This window comes from Leucopleurus acutus (assembly GCF_964270905.1).
Source record: "Leucopleurus acutus genome assembly, chromosome: 12".
In the NCBI taxonomy this organism is placed as follows: Eukaryota; Metazoa; Chordata; class Mammalia; order Artiodactyla; family Delphinidae; genus Leucopleurus; species Leucopleurus acutus.
In genome coordinates this window covers 68,725,428-68,751,594 of record NC_139154.1, presented here as the reverse complement: position 1 = coordinate 68,751,594, position 26,167 = coordinate 68,725,428, and the positions used below count along the sequence as shown (strand labels likewise).

At 40.6% G+C, this 26,167-nt stretch overlaps 1 protein-coding gene across 33 annotated transcripts in view; it reads left to right on the top strand.

Annotated features, from left to right (window-relative positions):
- The window catches only part of NRXN1 (neurexin 1), a gene marked incomplete at its 5' end in the record, with an annotated part of 1,133,428 nt that overhangs the window by 535,470 nt on the left and 571,791 nt on the right, over positions 1-26,167 (top strand). For all 33 annotated transcript variants that reach the window (XM_082852240.1, XM_082852238.1, XM_082852224.1 and 30 more), the window contains 3 exons: positions 5,254-5,376; positions 15,801-16,182; positions 17,393-17,583. In XM_082852240.1, the coding sequence (XP_082708366.1) occupies positions 5,254-5,376; positions 15,801-16,182; positions 17,393-17,583 (696 nt within the window). The remainder of the gene's footprint in view (positions 1-5,253; positions 5,377-15,800; positions 16,183-17,392; positions 17,584-26,167) is intronic.

Genomic DNA, 26,167 nt, shown 5'->3' with positions numbered 1-26,167 from the left:
ATTTTTAAACTAAATTAGTAGGATATGGGTGCCACATAACCCAGAATGAATAAGACTAGTTAAATGGGACAGACAACAGATACAGTATGGACAATTCGATTTCAAAATTTCATAATTCTAAGATGTATGGTGCTGTAATTTCTAATTCAATTGCTGGGTGCTATAGGCAGTTTAATGATCAAAAAACATTGAACAGTTATGTATAAAGATAGAACCAATTTATATGCATAAGGCAATGCCAATCTTTTCTTTTTTAATTTATAGAAGAACTTTGGAAACTTTAGGATCCACTTTCATGTGATGCCCATCTTTAGCCCACATAGCTGTGGTTGAAAAGACACAACCTGTTCTTAATAAAATGGAGATAGATAGATCCTTTCTAGAAGGCAAACTAAATGGATTCCTACCTGCCTATTATCTATGCAGTTTGCTGGGTTGTGCCTTTGCAGAAGTACCCATTCGAATCCCTATGCTTAAATGGCTTAATTGAGTAAACAGATTAGCTACTCAAATCACTAGATAGTTATAAGATAGAAATTACTTACATCTGATGTTTAAGGCAACGAAAAGGAAGCTAGAACCAACTAGTCTGAACTATAGTGAGAGAGAGGGTACCTGATACAGATGGTTCATTTATGTAGTTAGCATCTTTAAAATATACCAGTAGAGGGAGATAGCTACCTAAAGGGTACGTAATGAGTCTCAGCTTTGTGGCACTCAAGTCTAAAAGTTTTAAAACTAAAAATATAATTGGTTTGATTTTCCCAAGCTACATCCATCTTTCAACTCTAGGGACAGCTGTCATTTTAGTCTGTTAGACAGCTTTGATCACATTGCTTCGTAGATTTCTTATCTTTGTTTTATTCTGCTCTATTGCTCTTTAATGTTTCTTTCCTCACATTCAAAAAAAACAATATACGTGCTTCACAGGACATTTGCACACAAGGCTTTCTTCCCAAAAGGATCCAAAGTTACTATTCTATACATCTTGAATATGAAATAAATTTGAAATATTCGTGAAATAATAAGAAACAAACAACTATTAAAATAGATTAAAAATACGCTTGCAAACAAACCTGAAATCCATCAACGATATTATATACATATATATCAACTAACCTCCCATGAAGCTGTCTCTAAAATGGGGGAGTTGGGTTAATTATCACTTCATCCCTTGGAAGCTATTCTTTTCTTCATTAAATAAATTCATTTATTGACTTATGCCCAAATACTTTCAAATAGAATTTAAAGTGATTAGCAAAAATAATTTAAAATAATTAGGGAGAAGAGTCAATATGCAGGGGGTATTTTTAAAGGAAAGAAAAGAATCAAGTTGCTGAAATTAAGCACAAATCCTAAATCTTGGTTTCCTGATGGATAGAAATAAGGAAAGGCAATCTGTTCTGTAACTCACTTGACGTAAGAGGATATGGCCTATAAAATCTTCAAGAGAGAGCTTATAAACTGGGACTTTGAAATTAAAGGAGTGTTGAAAATGCATGCTAAAGGGCTGATAATGCAGATAGACTAAAAAGGGTAGCTTTGAGTAACTCTGGACCTTGATATGTATAATAAATGATGTCCTAGAAAAACAGGTTTTTTTAATTTGTAAGTGAAGAAAATCTGTATTTTTAAATCTGACTTTAAAGAGCAAAGGAAATGTTTTTTAAAAGCCCTTGCTGGAGTTTTCTGATAAAGAAACTCATCACTTTCCTAAAGGGAGAAATGAGCCCCCTAGAGGGTTCTGCAGAATCCAGAGGTTCTGGGTGATGCCTTGGGGGACAAGCTAGCCTGCTTCTTTAGCAGCAGAGCAACTTCCCCTTTATGTGATTTTTATATTCTTTATGCGTGATTACAGGTAGAAAAAAATAATTCCAACGTTTTAAAATAATAATAAAACCACTGCCCCAGTTTTGTAGATATTCACTCTATAACACTCACATTAATGCTGGGAGTAAGGTGTTAGTACCAATGAGACATGTTTTGATATCCCAGAAGGAAGAAGAAGTCTTAAAAGGAATTCAGATCATTAATGCTTTGAAAGACTATAATTTTGCCATGGGGACAAATGACTCTGAACTCCAAAATTTCAACAGTTAAGCCATCTTCCTTTACCAAATACATATGTTTAAAATGTTTGTGAGAATGTGAGATCTCAAAGGCGTTGCAGACATCCTCTAGACCATCTCCTCACTTTGTAAGTCTGATTTCTTGAGACTACAAGAAGCTGCACGTTTTAGCAAATTGCTGATTGTGGGTGGATCTAGTACCAAACTGATCTATATCATGTCTTTAGTACCAGCCATTTCAGTATCCCTGAGTAGAGGTACAGTGTATTTTTTAGAGATTTCTTTCCACCATGACTTATGCAGAAGGTGTGTAAGATTTCGTAACACTGTGATTGTGCTGTAGAGCAAGCTGGAAGTCATGACAAAGAGCAACTTTCCTATCCTCTTCATTTAGATGTGAGGAGACTAAGAAGTCACGTTGCTATCTAAAGGTCACATTAGCTGGGAGGCAGTATCATGCAGGGGAAGGTATGCAGGCTTTGAGTAGGTCAGACCTAGGATGGAACACTTTTCTATCACATTTTAGTTGTGTGACCTCGGGACAAGTCGTTTTAGATTTCTAGGCCTTTGGTTTCATATATGCAAATTGATAATGTAAAGATGAAATAAGTTAATAAATAAAGTGCCTGGTACATAATAAGCATTTACTAGCCTCTAACTTCTTTCTTAGTAGCAAATTAAGGACTAGCAACCACAATTCTTAACTCCCTGTCCAGTGCACTCTCCACGACACTTCATGTTGCATAGATAACATTGTTTTGAACTGAGAATATTAAGTGCATTAAAAAAAAAAAAAAAACCCTGTCTTCCTAAATTAATCTCTTCACATTTTTAATAATGCAAGGAAGGAGCTTGAAGTTGGCCCGCAGAGATTTTCATGAACCAAAGGGTTATTTTTAATTGGGTTTTGTGCCTGTTGTTATGGGAATTATTGTTTCATAGATGAAGCATTATGATTTTACTGCAAGATCAAGCCCAGAATGGGGTATAATGATGATATCATCCTTATCCTCCTTCTTCTTGACAAAACACTTTTAAATTAAGAGAATGGGAGTGAAGCTGCTTCAAAAGCGCACATTTCTAAGAAAAAAAAATATCTTCCCTATAAAAATAGCTTTAAAATGATATGTTCTCTTTTCAAAGATCAAAACTCAGAATGGCCCTTGCTGCTGGTAGGATGATAAGATTCTGCAGAGTTACTAAACACTTCTTTCTTCACTGTTGAAACTAGAAAGAGTTCCTTTGATCCTGGAACTTGCTTTCAGCAATTGGTCTCAAAGCATTTTTGCAGTTGTTGAACTAACAGGCTTCCTCTAGATATTTAGTGATCAATCTCTCAAAACGGTTCTGTCTAGACTAGTTTTTATTCATGTATCCAGATGCAATTTAACTTCTCTAAAGCAACAAAAAGAGATAATTACTAATTTTAATGATGGTTCTGTTTAAAGATAGGAGGCAGTTCATCCTGCAAAATTAACTTATGTCACTGGCTCATTTTAAGCCTCAGAGAAACCCCAACCAAGGAAGACAGAACTTGTATCATCAGTAATATCCTAAGAGAGAAATCAGTGGGCTTGCTGGATAGCCTGTGGTATTAAAAGCAAACAGTGATCTCCTGTGGGACGGACTACTGAGGTTTCTTCTAGTACTTGGTTCCCTAATTTATTTATTTTTCTCTCTTCTTCTCTTTGGCCTTTTCATACATCCTCCTATGGTCCTTGGACATTGGCTGGTTTGACTGATAGAATTTGGTGGAAGAAATTATGAACTCCATCCTGATCCTGAGTTAGTTGAAAGTCATATAACTCAACTCAGCGTCATGTCTTTAGTTATTTTAGTATAAATATAGAAATGTCAGTACCTAAAAAACAGGGCAAAGTCTATCACCAAAAAATGTATCATTAAAAATTTTCATGATTTTTTAAATGAATCATAATATCAGATTATTGACAATGCTTATTTTTTAATAAAAAATTTCCAGTTCTTGGGCTTCCCTGGTGGCGCAGTGTTTGAGAGTCCGCCTGCTGATGCAGGGGACACGGGTTCGTGCCCCGGTCCGGGAAGATCCCACATGCTGCGGAGCAGCTGGGCCTGTGAGCCATGGCCGCTGGGCCTGCGCATCCGGAGCCTGTGCTCTGCAACGGGAGAGGCCACGGCAGTGGGAGGCCCGCGTACCGCAAAAAGAAAAAAAAAAAAAAAAAAATTCCAGTTCTATTGAAAGCTCTTTTTTCCCTTCCTTTTTATGTGGAAGAGAGACATTTGTCTAACTTTGTCATTTCAATAATTTCAAAATACCTCCTGAAATAACCTCTCTGTCCTAAGCCAATTTAAATTCAACTTGCACAGGTTTACATGGGTTCACTTGCGGTTGCTTTCCCAGTAGGTTACACTTCTTGTCCTCTTTCCTTTGGTCCTTAGCTGGGCATCACTTCCCTGTACTGCTACTTAATCTCATTTGTTTTTTCTCCCCTCCCACTCAACACTCGGCCCTTTATTGGCAGTGTTTTTTTCACTTTCTTCACCTCCTAAGAGTCCGTTCTTTTACCTGGACCCACTGTCTGTGCCTCCACCAGACTTAGTTCTCAGACACAACATTCCATACATTTAAGAAGCTGGTGAACATTGAAGGTACGTGATGTAAGAGCGAAGAGCAGCCGTCACATAGTCTCGTACCCAGAGCTGCCTCCTTGCCAGTCTAATCAGCCAGGTGCCATTGACTGAAAATGGTGAGCTAATGACCTCCCCAAGGTCAGAGGTTTCCTGACTGCTAGCTACTTCATTAGCAAGAAAGTGGTAAGGCAAAATCAGAGAATTCCTGAGGGAGGGAAAAGTGTGTGCAGGTTTAGGAGACTTCCCAGTGCTGTATTGACTGTGCCTATTTATAACAACAGGTGAATTCGTTTGTCTTTGATCAATGTGTAATGTTAAAAGATCCTTCTTAAAGTGTTACAGCTGAATGTCTGTTAACGTAATTTTCCTTGCTTGCTATGACTCTAATGGGCTTGAGAATTGATCCAGCCAGTCTCTCCTCTCTCTGTCTCCTTTTTCTCTCCTCTTTCTCTCTTCTCTCTCCTCCCTCTCCCTCACTTCCCCCCTTCCTCTGTCTCTTTCTCTCACTCTCTGTGAGGTTCGTTTGTTTGACTGATTCTGAGTGTCCATAATGACTGTTTGGCATATTCTACAGGCAAAGGTCCCGAGACCCTTTTTGCCGGCTATAACCTCAATGATAACGAATGGCACACAGTGCGTGTGGTTCGTCGAGGAAAAAGTTTAAAGTTAACGGTGGATGATCAACAGGCCATGACAGGTAAAGCCCCATCACCTTTGCCTTGTTGAAGCTTTAGACTTTCCTGTTTCTTGCAGTTGACTTTGAAAACCAAGTGAACAGCTTGAAGCTGATACACACAGTTCATTTCTTATTCCAGTTCTTCCAGCAACAAGTACATTTAATAAGCAGCATGTTAAGTGTTTTTTTATCTCAAATGAGCAACAATTTTTGTCATGTTCTTTTCCATTTAATAATGCAAAAAGAAGTTATATTTTAATTTTATGGCTTGATAAATATCTTAGGGCTTTATAACATATTGAAATTATTGTTTGGATGCCAATGTCTGTTCAATTTCTTTGTTTCTTATATATTTAGGCAATGAACAGCAGCAAGTTATACTTTTTAGCTTCTGGGTATATTGATAGATATGCTGGCATTCTGTCAGGTGAACTGCTTTTTATTTTAAGCTATAATAGATCATTTGGGGCCATTTAGCTCCGTTGGTTAAGTTCTAATGTTAAGAATGTCAAGTTCAATCCCTGATTTGTAGAGTCCTGACTGAGGTGAGCCACATACAGGTGCATCCCGGAGACACAGGCAAACCGAATGAAAGAGGAATCGGCGCACCTTTATTCTCTCTGCTGAAAATAACTTCAAGCACATGACCCGCTGGGCTATTAGCTCCTTTTTCTTTTTTAGAGACTATCTCCCTGTTAATTATTTTAGTACAAGGCACAAGACAGTCCTTGTGCAGCAGAGAAGTGTCTGTTCTACATTCAGTCTCAAGGGGGTTTCCATACTCAGAGATCAGGTGATTGTATCAATGTAGAAATATCATGTATGGGATTTTAACTTTTAAGAGAATCATTCCTGAGTTCAAATGAAGCAAACTACCAACTCACAGATCTCTTACCAGGTTGTATTTCATTAGCCCTTTATGGCTTTCCAAAACTTTTCTCTACACATGGGGGCAACCTTGCTTTGTTTCAGAATTATCTGAAGAGCTTTCGAAGGATCAGTTCCTGACCAGACACCACAGAAAGTGTGGGAGGAGCTCAGCATTATTATTTGTTTTTCTTAAAATCTCTCAGAAGAACTCTAATGCAGCTTGTCCGTGGATTGGCATTTAAAAACCACTGCTATGTTATGTCATTTTATTCTCCCAGAAAGGAAATCAACCAGGGAGCCATTAGCATAAGCCTTTATTCAACATTGCCAAACAGAAGTCTCTAAAGAAACTGTGAACTTAGGGAAGGAAGGCAGAATATTTATAGGGCTTTGGCAGGAGCGTTAGCTGAAGTTCAGCTAGTTTTGGTTAAAGGCAGTTCTTGGAAGAAGAATGAATTGTTTCTGTAGATTAGCATCCGCTCTTTGGACAATCTCGGTTTTATCAAAAGGGGTAGAAATTAACAGGGTCTAAGGTCATGTGCAAGAGGTTGGGAAGAAGTAACTGCCAGGGACAAGGACATGTGAGAATCGCAGTAGAACATTCTTCAGTCCCTTAAGTTTGTCTCAAATCTCACACAGCCCTATGAAGTAGATAGGGTATATACATTCTCACTTTATAGATGAGGAAGCTGAGGTTCAAAGAGGTTAAGTGATGTATGTTTCTTTGAAATGCCATTGTTACCAGAACTGAGAGAGCACCTAGGTTTATTTTTTAATTTTGTTTATTTGTTAACTTTTAAAAATTTGTTTGCTTTTTGACTCATGGTTCATTTATTTATATTTATTAATATCCTAATATATGTATGACTCTATGATGAATACATTCCCGGACATAACATGATTTTATGAGGATAATATATACACATATCAAAATCACATGACGACCGATCATGTAGGGTAGCATGTAATGTACTAAACGGTTGAGTAAACAATTCATGTTCTTGGGATTCAGAAGAGCTTAAAGGTTTCAGGAATAGCTTAAAGCAATAGATAATATCTGAACTAGGCTGTAAAGAAAGGATAATACAGAAGATAAAAGTATCTGGGAGAGTATTCCACACAGGGAAGTATGGCTTAGATGGGGCTAGACAGACTTATGTTCAGGGAACAAAGAAGGTTTGTTTTGTTTCATGTAACCATAGCATGGTTGACATGGCTAGAATGGCCTTTGGGGGCCAATAGATGAGTGCTCTGAATGAAGGAATTCATATTTCATGGGTTTTCAGGCAGTTGGAAGTTGCTGCATTTAAGCTGGAAAGTAAGCTAAGAGAATATGTTTTGAGCAAAATGAATCCTGTGCAATGTACTAACTACTTCAGGATGTAAAGTAGTAAAGTCCTGTACTACAGTGAATGAAGAAGGTATAGAAACAGAAGACTGGTGCAACACATTTTTTTAAAGTTTCGTTTAGAAATAATTTCAAATTTACAAAAAAATTCAAAATTAAAAAAGTACAAAGAACACTGATATACTTTTACTGTGGTGAGCGTGTTGTCCTATTTGCTTTGACATTTTCACTCTCTCATTTTTTTCTTAACCAACTGAGGATAAGTTATATACTTAATAGCCCTTCATTCTAAATACTTCAGTGTGCATTTTCTAAAAATAGGGATATCCCTTTACAGAACAGAGAGTCACCAACTTCAGTAAATTTGGCATTGATACAATATTTTTTAACATCTTTATTGGAATATAATTGCTTTACAATGGTGTGTTAGTTTCTGCTTTATAGTTTTATCTGTTCTCTCATCCATATTCCCTGTTTGTCAGTTGACCCAATGTTGTCTTTTGTAGCATTTTTGCTTCCATCAGAGCATTCAGTCTAGGGCCAGACATTGCATTTTGTTTTCACGTCTCTTTAGCCCCCTTTAATGGAAAACATTACCTTAGACTTTCTTTGTCTTTGATGACATTGATAAATTAAAAAGATATATAGTCCTCCGACCTTTTATCAATGTAAAGTCACTTTTTGGGCTTCTCTGATGTTTCACCATGATTATATTCACGTTTTGCATTCTTGGATGAAATACATTGTTGATTGTGTGGTCTTCTTACAATATCCCATCTGGAGGGAAATGATGTCCATGTCCTTGACTCATGATTTTAATGCTTGGTCAGCATGTTGCCCAGTTTCTCCACTGAACAGTATGTTTTTCTCCCTTACAACTAATAAACTGTGGAGAGACATGTTAAGACAATGAAGATATCTGTACTTCATCAAAAATTTGCCCTAGATGTATCATCCACTGAAGATTTTACCTGATCCAGTCTTTAACACAGTAGTTACAAGTGATTATTTTCAAACTCCATCTCTCTTCCCACATTTAGAGTCAGCACTTAGTATTCTACTATATACAAGAGCTATCCCTTCATTCTTTCTTTTTCTTTCTTTCCCTTTCTTCTTTTCTTTTTCTTTTCCTCCTCTCACCATCTTCCTCTTTCCTTCCTTTCTTCCTTCCTTCCTTCCTTCCTTCCTTCCTTCCTTCCTTCCTTCCTTCCTTCCTTTCTTATTGGTATAGACCCACAAGTTTCTATATTTTCAAGTAGTTTATAATTACTTCACTTAATTATTTTGGTGCTTAAAATGTCCCTGTTTGGGCCACTATGAATCCCGTGAAGTTGGCCTCTAAGATCTTGTGACATGCCTCCACTCCAGCATTTTTTCTAGCACTTCTTCACTTTCTGGATGTACATACATACATATCAATTACACGTTCACATAAAATGCATATACACGTATTTTAGAAAACATGAGTTCACACTAGCACCTCCATATCTACAGCATTGTTTCTTGACTCCCCCATTCCATGTTTTCATATTCCTTCTTCCAAGGTGGAATCTGGGCTCCCAGTGATGTCATTTTCTCATTTGCCCAATCCAGTCATACATCTACAATAGTTTCAGAATTGCTTTAAATTGCCCACACTACCACGACTACTATGGACTGAAAACAATTCACTATTAGTTTGTGATTCTTCTCAGTCCTTACTGCCTAAGATTTAATGTGTATGGTCAAAAGCTAAGTTGATAAATAACTTTGATTAGTTCCTTTCTTCGTTTTTTCCTTTCCTTTTCCTTCCTTCCTTTCCCTTTACTGTAGTTATAGTAGTCATTTGAAATACAATTAGTTTTATTTATTTCAGCTCCGTTTTTTCCCTCCCATTCTTATGTCTTTAATTACAGTCGTGTGTAGAACGTTAGCATGCTTTTAAAATCAGTGCAACACATTGTGAATTAGGAAGTGATGAATAGAGTATGAAAATAATCATTGTAACAGAAATGTTCCCTAGATGAATTACCATCTAATTTTCATTAAAATTTAAGATGTATCTTTTCAATCGCATAGATTCCTACCAAACTTCTAAATGAATAGTTATATTCTGTATTAGTCAGTTGCTTTCTTCAACTTCCAGTGAATACATCATTCCTTTGTTACTTAAATGGCTGTGCATTTATCTCTCACCAGCAATCATAATGTTAGGAAGCAGAGTTAACAGATACTTATATGGATGTAGTTGGCTTATTGATATAGGAACAAATAAGTGGTGGATTCAAAGGAGAACTCAGAATTGACTCTGTTGGGGGATCATTCCTAAGTTAATGTCACATGTTTCCACTCTTCTGCTCCTGAGCATGCTCTGTTTCTTCACGGTGAAGTCACCCATGTCTCCTTGGCTGGTTGATACTGGGAAACTCTGGCACCTAAGACTTCATTAGGAATCCATAGGCCATTGGTAAGGTTTCGCTTATGATCTGAAAGAGAAGGAATTCCCTTTCAAAATTGCCCAATTTGGATGACAAACACATTTGTTGAACAGATTTTTTTTTCCAGGAGGTATTATTAAAATTAGGAGTCTCAGCCCACCAGCTCAGGGGTGCAAGAGGTGGCACGTTTATTAACTGACCTTACGTCAGTTTAAATCAGACCTTAGGCCTTTCTTCTGGGGTTACAGGATATTTAATCAGTCATGTGCCGTCACCCCCACTCCCACCCACACCCTGGGTCATGCAGAAGCTCCTGTTGGCTTCTGTCTTCACTGGTTCTCACCAAAAAAGACAGTTCTCCAAGTTTGTCCTTTAAGCGATAAGAAGCCTGTTGCTCCTGCCCTAGGGGAGACGAAGGGTCTTTGCTGACTCCTGTCGCTGAAGAGCTGTGGTTCAGTCCGCCGAGGTTTACCTCGTCAGTTCTCTCTGAAACCCTGAACCTGACCAGAGAGCAGGATGCTGGCACTCAGTACTGCTAAATCCCACCGATGTTCATCTCTGTCTCCTAGTCAGTGGTAATTGCCTCATCTAGTTCAGCCCTCGAATGCATTCTGCTCATTACTTTTTCCTTTCTTGAACACCTTGCAAACTAGGCCTTCAGAAAAGATTAGAAAAGGTGTTGTTTTCCAGAAAGTTGCCTTCCACTTTCTGCCAAGTAAAAGTCTTTGAGGCAAAGTGCTACAAGGGACTTGGCTAGCTTCTTAGAACTGAAGGGAGAACAAAATATAAACCAGCATTTCAGTAAATTAGCCTGCCATTTACTCTTTCTCAAAACTGCCAAGGCCTTAGAGCAGAAATTATATTCTGTCCCCTCTCCGTTGTGTAGGAGTTGAAAGTTTTTTCAGTTGTGGAAACCAACTTGCTGTTTCTCAGAGTTCAAAGATGAATGGGCATATAACCTGAGTAAACGTTGATGGTTCACACCAATTATGCATATTCTCCCCCCACTCCTCCACCACACCTCTTCTGTTCCCCCAGCTCCCAGCATCTTGCTTCTCAGAACTAAAGACAATGTTTTTTTCACAGTAATTGTCATCAGGGTGATTCATATTTGGGAAATTATGTTTTGCCAAAGATCTCATGAAAGTCAATAATTCATAAGAATAAAAAGTCAGCCTTGAGTTATATAGCATAAAAAAGGTTTCCAAAGATGCAGTGGAACCTTGCCATTGAGGCTTCAGGTTGGAATGAGACTTTTTCAAACAATCTAGTGGCCACATGAAGCCAGCCATGAATCAGGAAAGCAATAGACATTTCTTATTAAATTTTACAGCAAGTTCAGAAATCACTGAACAAGAAAAAATTTTAAAGGAAATCGCTGGAAACTCTTCATGCAAAGTCCTACATTTGACCACATCTTTAAACCAGAGTTATATATACTGTTAAGTCAAGTATTTGTTGAATACAGGACAGTACATACTCAGGTCATTCCTGGGAATGTCTGAACCTCACCGAGGCTCATGAGGGTAAGCAGTTGCCAGCAAAGAAGCCCAAGAAGAGATTCCCCAGAACTCAGATGAGAAAATGTTCTACACACTGTATGGGATCCCTAAGTAGGGAGTCCTTGGGTTTCAACATATCACCTAGTCTGTCTAAAATATCTGGAGTTGTGTCTTCTGTATGTGTGTGTATGTTAGTGTGTGTGTCCCCTGTTGAACACTAGTCACTGCATATCCAATTACCCAAGCCTGGAAGCTGGGACCAGCATTATTTCCCCCTTCTCCATCATTCTGTACATTATTAATAAATCCTGCAATTATATTGGCGAGACTATCTTATTTTGTCCATTTTTTCCATTTCTTCTATAAACACTCTACTTCGTATTGTCTGCAATCTATTATATCCACAACAGAGAGATCAAATACACACACACACTCACACATACAGAGAGACTCATGTCTTGTGTCTGCCTAAAAGCCTTCAGTAGCTCCTAATAGAATCAGGAGGCACTGTGACATCTGACCCCTGACTCATCTTCCCATCTCATCTGAGCACTAACCTCACTTACTCATGACTCTCCAGCCACACTCTCTGGGTTTTTCCTCACCTGAGAGCCTCTGTTCATCTGTCTCTCCTTCCTGGAATCCACCTCCCCCTTCCTTTTCTCCAGTTCTTAGCATGGCTTTCTCCTTTTAGTTCTTCAAATTTAACTTAAATATCCACTCAGGTACTTGCCCGCATTCCATATTTATCAACCCAGCATGCTGTTCATCAAATTCTTGGCATTTTCTGAGTTTTATCATCATATAGTTAATTATTTTCTTACCTGGTTTTGTCTGTCTTAGCCCAATAGGCCATGAATTTTGTGAATACAGGAGCTAAGTCTGCTTCTGTCAACATTATTTCTTAATTGCCTAATACAGCACCTGCCTTATACGTATACTACACACTCAGTAACTTTCAATAACTTTTCAGTGAATTAACAAGTGGATCTAAGGCTGGGGAGGGGTGGTCATTTTCTTCTGCAGCAGAAATTTAACCCAACTCAGAGCAAGGCTCAGCCTATAATCTTGCTATCCGTTTTGGTAGAAAGATTTGATTTAGAAATTGAGATTTCTGTGCAAACACACCACCCAGGTGGTTGTTTCTTATTGGAGATTGTCATCAATCTGGATGCCCCAGACACTGAGCAGAGGCATTCTGTTAATCTCAAATTCTCCTTTTCCAGTAAATCTCTAGGAAAGATGCTGCATTTTTTTAACGAATGGAGGCTTAAAAATATTTCTCCTTCATTGTCCTTTATTTTTTCTTAGTCGATATATGTATACAATAGTAGAGGTGGCTACATTGCCAACTGAGGATTAAACATGGGAATAAATTCTGAGGAAAAAAGGATTTTTAAAAGGCAGCAGTAAATGTTTTCTTAGGCAGTGGATAATGGCTTTTAGGTGCTCATTCTCCTTCATGAGCAAACATATCTGCCATTAGTGTCAATGCAATTTATATATGCTTATTAAGGGAAGAATAGGCTCTTGAACATGGGCCATAATGATTTTTCTTGTAATTGGGCCATGGCTGCTCCAATGCTTTTTTACTACTTTTTTATTATGTATGCTCTGCATACATATTCTATTCCTTTGAGAAAAGAAAACAGACAATACGTGTTATTTTTATCACTGAATTTCTTTCTCAGTTCTGCTGAACAAAATGTGCTTCCCTATTTCAGAGTTGCCAAGAACTGGACAATTGGGAGTCATATTTAATTTCACGTATTAGAAATATTTTTTCTGGATATTCTCTTACTGTCAGTTGGTTCATTAATGTAGCTTTTAAGAAGAGAACATGACCGTTTCAGGAGCAGGGTGGGTTCACCATGTTAAGACTCAGATTTTAATATAATGAAAAAGATAAAATAACTCAAGGAGATAGAAAAGCCCAAGTAATTCCTTTCAGCTTTGCATATTCTTCATTCTATTTAGCTTGTTAATTCAGTGTTACTGGTGTCTCTAGTGATTTATATTTGAAAATTATTAAAGGCTAATTTTATTTGCTACCCAAGAGGTGGTTCCACACAGACTAGTATTGAGGTCACTGAACAAAAGAACTGAAGAAGGGGACAAAAGTGATGTCATATGAGAAACCACAATTGCTAAGGATTTAACAGTATTTTTGCTTGGGATAGACAAGAAGGAGGTATAGTGGGGAGGAGGGAGGAGAGACAACTGTTTACAGTGCTATTTTTTGTATTAAAAAAAAACACATTTGCAGAGAAGGAATCAGAACAAACTAATAACTGAAAAGGGAACATGCCAAGGGATGACAGGACTGCCGTTGTCAGGATCAAGGACTAGTAAAGAGGTGTGGAAATTAAGGAGCATTAAGTACAGCTCAGGGGAGAGTTTTTTATACCAATGAGTTTGTTAACATCAAAATCAATTAAGTATGTGGGCAATTTTTCTTGTGCGTCAAAAAGTATGCCTTTTATGATTTAATTACAGGCATTTCCTTTCAAATGCCACCTAGTATTTTATTGTTTTTTTCTAAAGAAATGGAAATCTGTCAGACTGGTTGAAGGAGGCCCACAAAGGGGGGTGTTCAATCTTTATTACACCTGGGAAGAAGGTTCAGTGCATCTTCCCAGGGCTGAGACTGGGATTGGCTCTAATTCATATTTTCATTAATATCAGGGATGATGGGATAGGGTAAGCTCGATAAAATTTCCAATTACGCCAAACTGAGTAGTGAAGCTAACACCTGGAAGAACTTGACTGCAATTTAAATGACCTTTTTGAGTTTCTGAAGAAAGTGATTGAGTTTAATTAGACAAGAACAAGATGCAAGGAGCAAATCACTAGCAACGATAAGAGTACTTTACCGCTGTGCTTTAGAAAGCAAGTTCACATCTTTTTTAATTTTGACTTCAACCTTGCAGGTAGGTACAATGATCACTCTGGAGGTAGGGACGGGACTAAGTAGGCTTTTAATGGGGTTGGCAGAGAAATATGGCAGGATGAACAGGGATGGGGTTGAGTTGAAGAGTGAATCACTAAATAAATTGGCAACCAAGCTTCACACTAGGGTGTTTAATAGAAGATTATACTTTGTGGTAATGTGGAATAATTTTACTGGTATTCTTAAAATTGGACATGCCTTGAACTGGTATGTTGTGCTCAATTTAGGTATCCAAAACCTAAGTGCAAGGAAAATGGCAGAGGGCCAGAAGAGATCAACAGGAATTCTTTGTGATTGGGAGACTAGGTCTAGGAAAGACGGAATTATTCAATATAGAAAAGAGAACGTGAAAAGTACATATTTAACTTCAAACACATTTTCATGGTTCGTAATTGGAAGAATAGTCAGCAGCTCTTCATTATTTCTATTGATATAGGAAAATATAGTTACTTTTTGTTTTTCTTGAAGAACATTTTTTTTTTTTAAAGGGCATATGCGTTTGTTTTTGTGTGTGTGTGTGTGTGTGTTTTTAAAGAAGATGTTGGGGATAGGAGTTTATTAATTAATTAATTTATTTATTTTTGCTGTGTTGGGTCTTCCTTTCTTTGCGAGGGCTTTCTCTAGTTGTGGCAAGTGGGGGCCACGCTTCATCGCGTTGCGCGGGCCTCTCACTATCGCGTCCTCTCTTGTTGCGGAGCACAGGCTCCAGACGCACAGGCTCAGTAGTTGTGGCTCACGGGCCCAGTTGTTCCGCGACATGTGGGATCCTCCCAGACCAGAGTTTAAACCCGTGTCCCCTACATTAGCAGGCAGATTCTCAACCACTGCTCCACCAGGGAAGCCCTGAAGAACATTCTTCATAAAGACAGACATCACATCACCATGGAGCTGGGATGTATCACTTTCTACTGGGATGATTTAGGATAGTCATTGCCCCTAATCCTCCTCCATTCCCTCCCTCCCTTCCTTCCTCCCTCCCTCTCTCCCTCCCTTCCTCCCTTCCTCCCTTCCTTTTCCTTTCTCTCTCTTCTTCCCTCTTACCCTTTCTCTCTTCCTTTCTTCAGTTTTTCCTTCCTTTATTCTTTCTTCTAGTTTTAAAAAATTCTGCAACTTTAGTTAATGAGGATCATTTTTGTTAAGACTAAAATTTGGACAGAGATTAAAACTTGACCTAAGAAAGTTTTATTAAGTAATTCAGTTTCACCATGTAAGGTCATTTCTCATTTTTACTATACATAACTGAATATCAAGGAGGTCTGTAGATCCTTGCATTTTAAAATGTGATTTTGCTATGGAAGTCTAAAGTTGAAAGTGCCCTTCAGATGCAGAAAATAATAATACACCATCTTCTCTTTTAGGTCAAATGGCGGGGGATCATACGAGGCTGGAGTTTCATAACATAGAGACTGGCATCATCACGGAACGCCGGTATCTGTCTTCTGTTCCCTCCAACTTCATTGGACACCTGCAGAGCCTGACATTTAATGGAATGGCATACATTGACTTGTGTAAAAATGGCGACATAGATTATTGTGAGCTCAATGCCAGGTTTGGCTTCAGGAACATCATAGCAGACCCTGTCACCTTCAAGACCAAATCGAGCTATGTTGCCTTAGCTACGTTGCAAGCCTACACTTCTATGCATCTTTTTTTCCAGTTCAAGACAACATCCCTAGATGGACTAATTCTGTATAACAGTGGGGATGGAAACGACTTTATTGTGGTTGAATTAGTTAAAGGGTAAGTACAGGTCCGTTCAATGACAAACAGAGCTTTATGAAAATGAACCTCAAGTTCCACAATTATACATTAAACAGAAGGTGGTGGGCAGGGAGGGTGGTTTGCAAATAATGCGTTTGTTTAAACCACTTTTTAGGTATCTTATAAAGTTAAGAGGGATTCAGTACAGTTTTTTATATCTACATTTCCATACATAAGGTGCAAATAGCGTCGAGTTCTAATTTATTGTAGGCATTCCATAAGTCTTACTCTTCAAATGTGGGTACCATGTACTACGCACATGGTAATTCCACAAAAGAATTTCTACACTTGTCGACTAAGTTAAATAGCTAATTCATGCAAGCAGATTACTTCAACTCCACAAAATCCCATTTAATTGAGGCTTAATTCTATGTCAGAGTTTCTTGAAGAATTTAGAAAGATTTTTATGACATTTCCTTGAAACTGTGATGAACATTTGGTATCTTTTAATTGATTTAGGTATTCATTCAGTCGGTGAATATCATTGCACATTTACAACTGGCTAGATAGTATGCCACACACTAGTTTACATATATATATATATATATATATATATATATATATATATTCCTTGCCACTCCTGTGCACACTTCAGATTCCACCAACCCCAAGGCACACAGATGCACACAACCCGAGGGGATACAGGTGAACACATAAATTTAGCAGAGAAGCACCAGGAAGTTTCCTAATACGATCTTGGGCAAAGGTTCAGGAGATTATTTAGCAAAATTAGGAAAACCTATGAGTCCGGGAGTGGCTACCTGAGCTGGTCTTGAAGGATGAGTGCACATTTCCCATAGAGAAATAGGCATTCAAGATGGCAGGAAACAAGTGCAGGAAGCTGAGAATCACCAGTTCTGTGTGGTTGGCAAAGGATGGAGAGAGTGGTGGAAATAGGGAATGAGTAGTGACAGATATTTATCTTCCACAGCGATGAAGTGGAGTGTGGACCACAATTTTAAAAATATTTTCACTATTTCCTGTATTGAAGACAATGAATAATCCTCCTTGCTGAAACAGAGTAGTGTTTCTCACCCTCTTGTTAGTTGAGCTTCTGCACAACTCACTCTCATGACTTCTAGCAAGGATGCAACCACCTGAAAAAGAGATCTCTGTTTGTAATAAGCAGTTTGACTCCATCAGAAATTCAAAAAGTGATGACACTCTTCCACCTTCCCTTTTTTCCCAGGTACTTACATTACGTGTTTGATTTGGGAAATGGTGCTAACCTCATCAAAGGGAGCTCAAATAAACCTCTCAATGACAATCAGTGGCACAACGTGATGATATCAAGGGACACCAGCAACCTCCACACTGTAAAGATTGACACGAAAATCACAACGCAAATCACAGCGGGAGCCAGGAACTTGGACCTTAAGAGTAAGTGCACGGAGTCAGAGCAGCAGGCAGGGACCCACATGGTTTGTGCTCGTGTGGTACATCCTTTGCTTTGGCGTTGGGGGGAGGGGGGCGCGGGGTGTGGGTACCTTTTGCAAAGACTGACCAGAATTTCATCTCCAACATGTAATTAATAATACAACACACAAGCCTCTGCTCCCCCTTTAATGTGGCAGAAACACATATTTTTAATAGCAGCTCAAAAATGCAATACCTAAGAATGCATGCATGATTAAAATTTAAGGAGTGAGAAGAACGTATCCTAGTCTTGATATCATAAAGAAAAGTAGGCGTTTGCAAGTTTCTTTAGTCCCAACCGCTTTTAGTTGATTTGGAGTCAAGGTAGCCAGATACCTACTGAGTTTCTTCTAGAGCTTATTAGTTTTCTCTTCTTGGTGAGGTTTCCTAGATACTTACGGAGCCTCTCACCAACAGGGGTCTGAGGCTGGCTTATACCCTGTGTCTCCAATGGTGAACCCCTCCCAACACCCACAAACACCAATGGGAATGTTCTTTCACCAGCTGCTAAGGAAGTCTTAACAGACCTTTTCCTTCCTTATTTTTTTTTTAACATCTTTATTGGAGTATAATTGCTTTACATTTCCTTCCTTATTGATACTTGATTTCTCAAGTGAGCAAGACAAAATACTTAGAAAATCTGTCAATAATGGAAAATAACAGAAGTTTCTATTGGAATGGGTCTTTGTGATTCGCTAAGAGCATGTCCATATATCCATCTCACTTAACACAACAACAAGCATTGGACAAGATGTTATTAGCACTTCGTTGTGAAGGTAGGAAATCTGAGCTTTGAATGGCTTGCCCAGGGTTAAAACAACTACTTCAGCAGAGCAAATCGTAACCCCAGTTCTGACACATGGCCCCTCCATTGCTCCTTCTGCACTGACTGGGTGCATTCCAAAGCCCTGCAGGGATCATCATGGTCATCATTTTTGCTTGGCAAGAGCTGTTCATTTGTACTGATGGGATCTTTCCCTTTGATTTAAAAGATAAATACATAGGGGAGTTAGGGAACTGGAAAGAGAAAACCCAACAGAATTCTTTCTAGAGAAAAAAAAGCTGTGAGTAAGGTGAAAGAAGATAGAAAAGGGTTTCACTTTCTGTAATTGCAGAATATATTTACAATCCCAGTACTATATTTGTCTAACACATAAAATGTGTGGTGATGGCTGTCTCCCTTCTCAGAGTGGGCCTCTTGCTAACTTCAAAGAGAGCCTGTTTGTACCTACAAATCTAATAGCTTAGCTCACAAAGTAAAATGAAATTCAAAGGAAATGTTGTTTTACAGTCTACACCTCTTTCTTCTCTCTGACTGAAGTGAATGGAGGGCATTTTCTGTCCCTGTTTCGTGGGTGCCCCTGTTTTGCACAGCGGGCTCAGGTGGTAATTGTCAAGGAAAGGGAGAGATTGTGACAGTCGTGTGCTGGCCATGCCAACCACGAAAGCTAAAGCAAAATGTCCTCTTTGTGTAGGGAGAGACCTCAGTAAGCATAAATGAGCTTCCCTAGAAACCCTGAACACTAAGGGGGACACTAAAATGTCTAGAAAAGAAGCAGTTCCTGCTTGATTGAAGTATGTGACATGCACAGACCTCCTCACTGAGGGAACAGAGAGGCAGTGCCAGGCAGTGGGCATCTCATTGGACAATTAGGGCGCTGTCTCCTGAGAAGTAAATATTTGCCTATTGTTCCTTAAAAAATTGAAGTGAGGGTAATTGGAGGACATGGTATGGGATTCTTTCGGGTGGTGGAGGGGACCTTTACAAACCTAAGAAACCCTCAGAGCTGATTTTTGTTAAAACATTGAGTGTTTCAGGATTTTGAATATAAGAAAGGCTTTATCCATGATAAAAAGCTAAAACTATGAATTGAAAATAGCGTTTTGTATAATATTAAGATGCTAAGTATTGAATTCTGACTGAGTGCATTTGTGTTTAAAAAAAATAGCACAATTTAAATTTGAGGTACATTTCCAGATGTATAAAGAGATTCTATACTAATGACTATCCCCCTCTACCTTGTGAAGTTCCTTCCTGTTTACAGACTTAACCAGACCACGCCATAAGGTGAGAGCAAGTTCCTAAAATTAAAACTCGGGACTTCCCTGGTGGTCCAGTGGTTAAGACTTCACCTTCCAATGCAGGGGGTGCGTATCTGACCCCTGGTTGGGGAGCTAAGATCCCACATGCCTCACGGCCAAAAAAACCAAAAAACATAAAACAGAAGCAACATTGTAACAAATTCAGTAAGGACTTTAAAAATGGTCCACATCAAAAACAATTGTTTTTAAACTTAAACATTAAAAGTCAAAGCTGTGAACTCATCAATTGGATGTGTGATCCAATGACAACAATAACCCCAAGAAGCCCCCTTGCCATGTGTGTCCCCAACTCGAGGGAGCCTGAGAAGAGAGCATGGTCCTGGGGTGGACATCTCTCAGCTTCCACAAGCACCGCCTTTTGGTGTGTGGATCCAGGGACCTTGGTCAGATAAGGAGTGTTTACTGAGCGCTGACGCTGTGCTCAGAGTGGAGAGCACAGGTGCGAAGAGGGCGGCAGGCTTCCTGTAACAAGAAGCTTTCTGTCCCAAGGAGAAGACTGACACCGAGGGAACATTGACAGGACAGAGAACAGGATTCCCTGGAGACACATCAGGACATTGAAAAGAATGTGGTGTCACCAGGTAGAATATTAGAGGCAGGATTGTTTCAGAGATACCTGAAGGATGAGTGAGTGCGATGAGGCATTGTTTCTCCTTCCCACCTGGATGCCGGCCCCTGGAATTAGGGGAGCTTAATGAGACAGGAGACCACAGACAGGAACTCTTCACTCTGAATTTAACAGCAGTCTCCTTTGTATGCTAGTCATGTAGGATTCAGCCACTCTCAATGCAGAAACAATGAGAGGTGACCGAATTTGGACAATGGTTTTATTTTATGTATTTTTTGGCCCTTATTGAATTAAAATTAACAGATTTATTCTACACTCTGTGTAAGGTCACTGCCATAATCTTTAGTTCTTCTCAGAGTGAGGTCAATCTGTTTAACTACATCAGAGTCCTATGATGGGGTTCTTGAGGTGCAAATTTCCGCAACCCCCTCAGACAGACTGAGGCAGGGATCATTTGAGAATGACTACAGGGAAGGCCAGGTCGTCTGCATTTTTAAAGGGCACTCACTAATCTAGATGCTGCGTTGCAGAGCCCTGAATGAATGCAATGTCTATGTCGAGGCCAAATTTAACTCACTTTCGAATCTTAGTACAAAATTTGGTTTTGCTTTTATGTTAGAGCTTTACTTTTGTTTTGTTTTGTTTTACTAGTCCTGGGCCAAAGTGACATTGGTTGCTTCAGGATCCTTGCTTGTATTTCTCACGTTACCATACCGGAAAAGGACGCTAGAGGGCAGCATAAGGCCGCAAAACCTGCCGTATGGGAGCCGGGAGCGGGGGGGGGGGGGGGGGGGAAGCCTCGACAGGCTCCACTGGCGCTGGGAAGTGGACCCTGTTTTCGCCCAACTAAAATTCCACAGTTAGCCTTTAGGATAACGCATGCCTTTGTTTGTGGCTCTGTTTCATTATATAGACAGGAGTTTAGTGTGAAAGTGTGTAAGCTAGGGGCCGCTTATCCCATTCCCCAGCTTGACTCGGAAGAAGGTAGTCAGAAATAGGTTAAGAGCCTAATCTCTCTGAGACGAGGAATTCCACGCGGGTGACCTTGTTGAAATTGCCTTTCGTGACACTGCCGCGTTCTCAGGGGGTTGTGTGTCTCTTCCCGCTGATACAGTTTTGCTTTCATCTTTATTTCCCAGCTGTTTGCGCTGCATCCCCTCTGGCTTTTATGTACAAGCTGCAGCACGCAGTGGAAAGAGCAGCAGAAATTCGCTCTCTGCAATGATTGCCTAGCACAGTTGTACTTACTTTCATTGTGGGACTTCTGAGTCCTGGCCCCTTTAGAGAGAGCAAGGGTTGGTGTAACTCTTCCTGCTGTTCCTTCTCTTGTTCCTGCATTTGACAAAAGTGTATGTTTGTGTGTGTATGTATATGGGAAGGAGCTCATATGCATTGATTCCCTACTAAACACTAAATAGATTTAAATGAGCTTATTTTATTTAATCCTTGAAACTACCCAGGGACTTGAATTGAGGTCAGTCTTGCTAATTCGTTAATCTAGCTCAAGAGCAAAGATGGGGGGAAGGATTGTCTTTGGCCCCCATCTTCCTTGGGTCCCCTTCCTTAAGACATTATTAAGTGTATCCTTCAGCAAATTGAGGAAAATTTACTTTGCGAGAAAAAAGTGAAAGATTCCTAGGCACAGAGGATACAGTGCCCTCAGGTGGCCACTTAGCAAAATTACTTAAAAGTGAATAATTCCTTCATAGGCCACATCTAGGTCAGCCCAGGCAGAGCTTTGACCTTTGTTTTCTCTCTCATACCCCAATTCCTTGGCCCTACGGGTTTTGAGCGAGCTCTCCCTCTGTCCTGCCATCTTGTCTCTTCCCTTCTTCCCACCATGACTAGTGTGTGCTTGTTAACCTTCCTTGTATCCCTCCTTAAATCTTACCTTGAAAGCAAACACCTGCTGTTGTTTATCCTGCTTCCAAGCCACTAAGAGCTCCCCTAAGCAGAGACAACTGGACTAGGGCTGTCATTTCAAATAGATTCAATCTCTAAGCAGAGATTTGAGGATGAATAGCATTCTTGCTCTTTTCATCTTGATCTCACATCAGCCTCTGTTATTCAGCTACCTACCTTCTCCAGTCCTGAATAGACCACATATCCCACCTTTTTCTACCCTTCAGTGTTTTAGACAAATCATTGCTGCAATAAATCAGTGATCCAGATTCTATTCCAAAACCCTGATCATGTTTAAATATACCCAAGCTTTGTGTACTCAGCCATGTAACATCTGATAGCCTGCTTGCCTTGCCCAGATAATTTACTCAAATACAAAACTTTCAGAGAAGAGTCCGACTTTGAGCTTAGCCTTAAAGCAGGAGATGGCATTGAACATGTTGTCTGTCCTGTTGGTTAGGCTACCTTTGTTAGATTTTTTTTTTCTTTCTTTTTTTTTTTTTTTCGGTGTGTAAGGGAAAGAGATTTACTCATATTACTTCAGTTAATGGGAGATTATTTTAAGGATCCGTTAGGAAGTAAGAGAGACAAGACATCCTTTCAGCTGCTGAACAACGAGACCACACAGAGAATAAAAACTTTGTTCTAATAGTCATACTGGGATCTCAAGAGCAGCCCTTCTACATGTTCCCTTGGATACAAATGCCCACTGCTCCCTAATTCAGGGCTGCACCACCGACCTCTCTCTGCTGTGTCTACTCCCACTTAGATCATTCTTTCCTCTCAGAGACCGCTTCCTGGTCTCTCCTACTCTTGGCTTCTGCCTCATGGCTTCTACCTATTGCTTTTGCTCCTGTGTGCGTTTCCATTTCTGTCCACTCTCCTCTTCCTCTCACTTTCAGATTCCCCCAAAAACATGCTCTAACATGGTGAGTGGACTTGTCTAGAACACAACTGTATGGGCTTTTGCCCTGCTGCTTGTGGTCAGGCTCACTTCCTCAGACCGAGTAGCTGTAAACCCAGAGGTAGATTTGCATGGCATAAAACAGGAACTTAAAAGATGGTCTCTGGGAAGGAGGCTGTGGGCTTGGAAGGCTCTCGTAGCTTCCCAGAAGGAAGCAAGGTGATTCGCTTATTCAGAAGGGCCCTAAGGATCATGGCAGAAGGTGAAGAGGAGGGAATTAAGGGTTTTTTAAGCAGGTGAATGGAGTTTATGGTGCGCTTGAGAATCATTCCTTTGGCTTCGGTGCAGAGGATGGGCTGAGGAAAGAGATTTCTCTGGAGGCAATTGTCATGGTACAGAACAGAGACAATCGGGCTCTGAGTACATAAAAGTAAGACTTGACATTTTTGTTACTCCGTTTCCCACATAAGAATTGAAAGACAATTAGATACGAAACTATTGTTTTTCTCCTGACGTCTCGATTGAATTCCCAGGCTTTGCAGAAATAAGCCTCAGTCTCCTCTGTTTACTATAATGCCTTTGTCACTTTGTTTTAATACTACTCCCTCCTGCCCCCCGCCGTTGAGACATCCTTTCCCTCCCAGGCCCAGCTGCCTCGGACCTGCTGTCTAACGTTTGCCTTGGAAGTTTTTCCTTCTCCTTCCGTATAACCCTTAGACCAGCTTCCACGACTGCCACAGAGTTCTTCTTTATTCCCTACCAGTGAACTCTGTTTTCTTTCTTTTTTTTAAAATTCCTTCACTCACTGTACTTGTTCTGGAATCTCTTCTACATTAGGTATAGTTTTACTATGCACAGTTTTTTTCAACTCCCACCAATTCTATTATTTAAAATTTCTCTTCCCACTCTTAGGATCCTGGGAACTTAGAGCTTGGAGGGATCTTGGAGACACTTTGATCTGAGCCTTTCCTTATACACATGAGAGACATGTGCTCAGGAGACTGTACACAGCCAGCCAGATAGTCAGTGTTCTAGATCTGGCTGGTCTTCTGATGCCCAGTTTAACACATTTCACAATAGATCAGGGACAGCAAGTTGCATTGCTCAGATTCACCTCAGTTTTCTGCTAGTGACAGCCTGGAACACATGCTGAAAAGAACTGAGGCCTTCTGTGGACTCACTGAAGAAGCCAGTTCGTATGGTCCACCATGAGCTCAAGATGGAACATGGTAGCACATGGGTCACCCGTTAGCTTTTTTTTTTTTTTTTTTTTTTTTTGCGGGCGTCTCACTGTCGTGGCCTCTCCCGTTGCGGAGCACAGGCTTCGGATGCGGATGCGCAGGCTCAGCGGCCATGGCCCACGGGCCCAGCCGCTCCGCGGCATATGGGATCCTCCCGGACCGGGGCACGAACCCGCGTCCCCTGCATCGTCAGGCGGACTCTCAACCACTGCGCCACCAGGGAAGCCCCCGTTAGCTTTTTATTCTGGTGCAACTTTAAGGACCTCAATCCTTCCCCTTTGCAGTTGCTCTGGGGAAGGTGTTATAGGGACTTAAGTGCTGATGCTTGTTCCTTCTCACCCTCGACCCTGGCTGAGCTCTGACAGCCACAGGGCTTGGCTTGTGTGCTTGGGATATCTGCAAGGATGTCCTCTTCCAGGAGAAATAGCTTCCCTCTCCTCCCACAGGAAAGTGTGGCCTCCTAGAAATCCGAATCCAGCGCTCACATGCCTTTTGGACAAGGTGCCCATTTCCCATGTCCCAGTGGGACGGTGATGAGATGAGATGAGCTCTTAAAGCTGGTACCATGTGTGCTGTGGAGAACAGAGTGCCCGCATGTGCTCAGAGCTGGGTCCTTAAGGGCCAGGCGACTGCTCACAAGACCTCAGCCTCATCACCGTTTGTCCCTCTTCAGGGAACGCCAGGAGTGCAGCTGAGCTGTCTTCTTAGAGGCTGAGCTTCTCGGCCAAGAGCTCCCTGTGTCAGGGCCATCTGGGAAGGAAAGCTCGGTATCACCTCTCTCACTGAGGAAAGCCTTAAGTCTTCAGTTTTCATGGCTCTCAGACCTCCCTCTTTTTTTCTGAAGGGAGAAAAATACAAAGGTCTTTGGAGTACAAGAAGCATAAACCCATATAGACTAACTTAAATGAAAAAGGGGGAAGTGGGGCAGAGTAGAGCATTCAAGGAACCCAAGGGCAAGAAAGAGAAAATTTACAGCTGGAGCTCATGAGAGCCATATCAGGAAAGCTGTCAGCAACAAGCCAGCATCTCGTCCCCTCCTGGTCTCCATGGGGGCTCTGAGCTGCCTTCTCCTGGCTTCCCAGGGAGCCTTCCTTCTCCTCCGTCTCTGCACACTGGCTTTCTCTGCTTTCACCAGCGTTGGCAAACGTGGCCTCCCCGGACCTGGCCTTCCACCCCTGACCAATTCAAATACTCAGGAGAGACTGACTTGACTTTCGGAGGCCTAGGGCCAAATTCTTGGGAGAGTAAATTTGATAGGAACACACGTCCTACCTGTGACCAGGGTTGGGGGATAGGAGGCAGGGTCACACTGTAAAAATACGACTGCTCTGGATTTGTTTGAAGAGATATTTGGACGGTCTACTTGGGGTATAAGTGGAGCCATTAAGGGCTCCAAAAGGTGATCTTTAAGCTGCTATGAAAATTCAAGGGGATGGCTTTGGCTTGCTCTGGACCAGGGGCTTGGGATTGAGGCTACGGTCATCTAGGTGGCGGGCAACCGGGCATTGCATGGCCCCGATGTGTTCAGGTGGCTCAAATCATAAATGCTTGGGTGAACAAAATTATTCTGTGGGTGGAGACAGAGACTGTGTCCATCGGGGGTCAGAGGCGGCACATGGGATTCAAAAGCCAGAAGCAGAAGTCGGAGTCTCACTGGAATTCACAGGGACACAGGAGGAAGGAAACCAGATTTTCATCCTCTGTGGAACTGGAAAGACTCAAACCAGGCCCCTCTAGATCTACAAAGGACAGAGAGGCCCCAGCTGGCATCTGGATAATATTACAATTGATAGTTATAAATCTCAAAAGTAAGTATCACTAGTATATTCA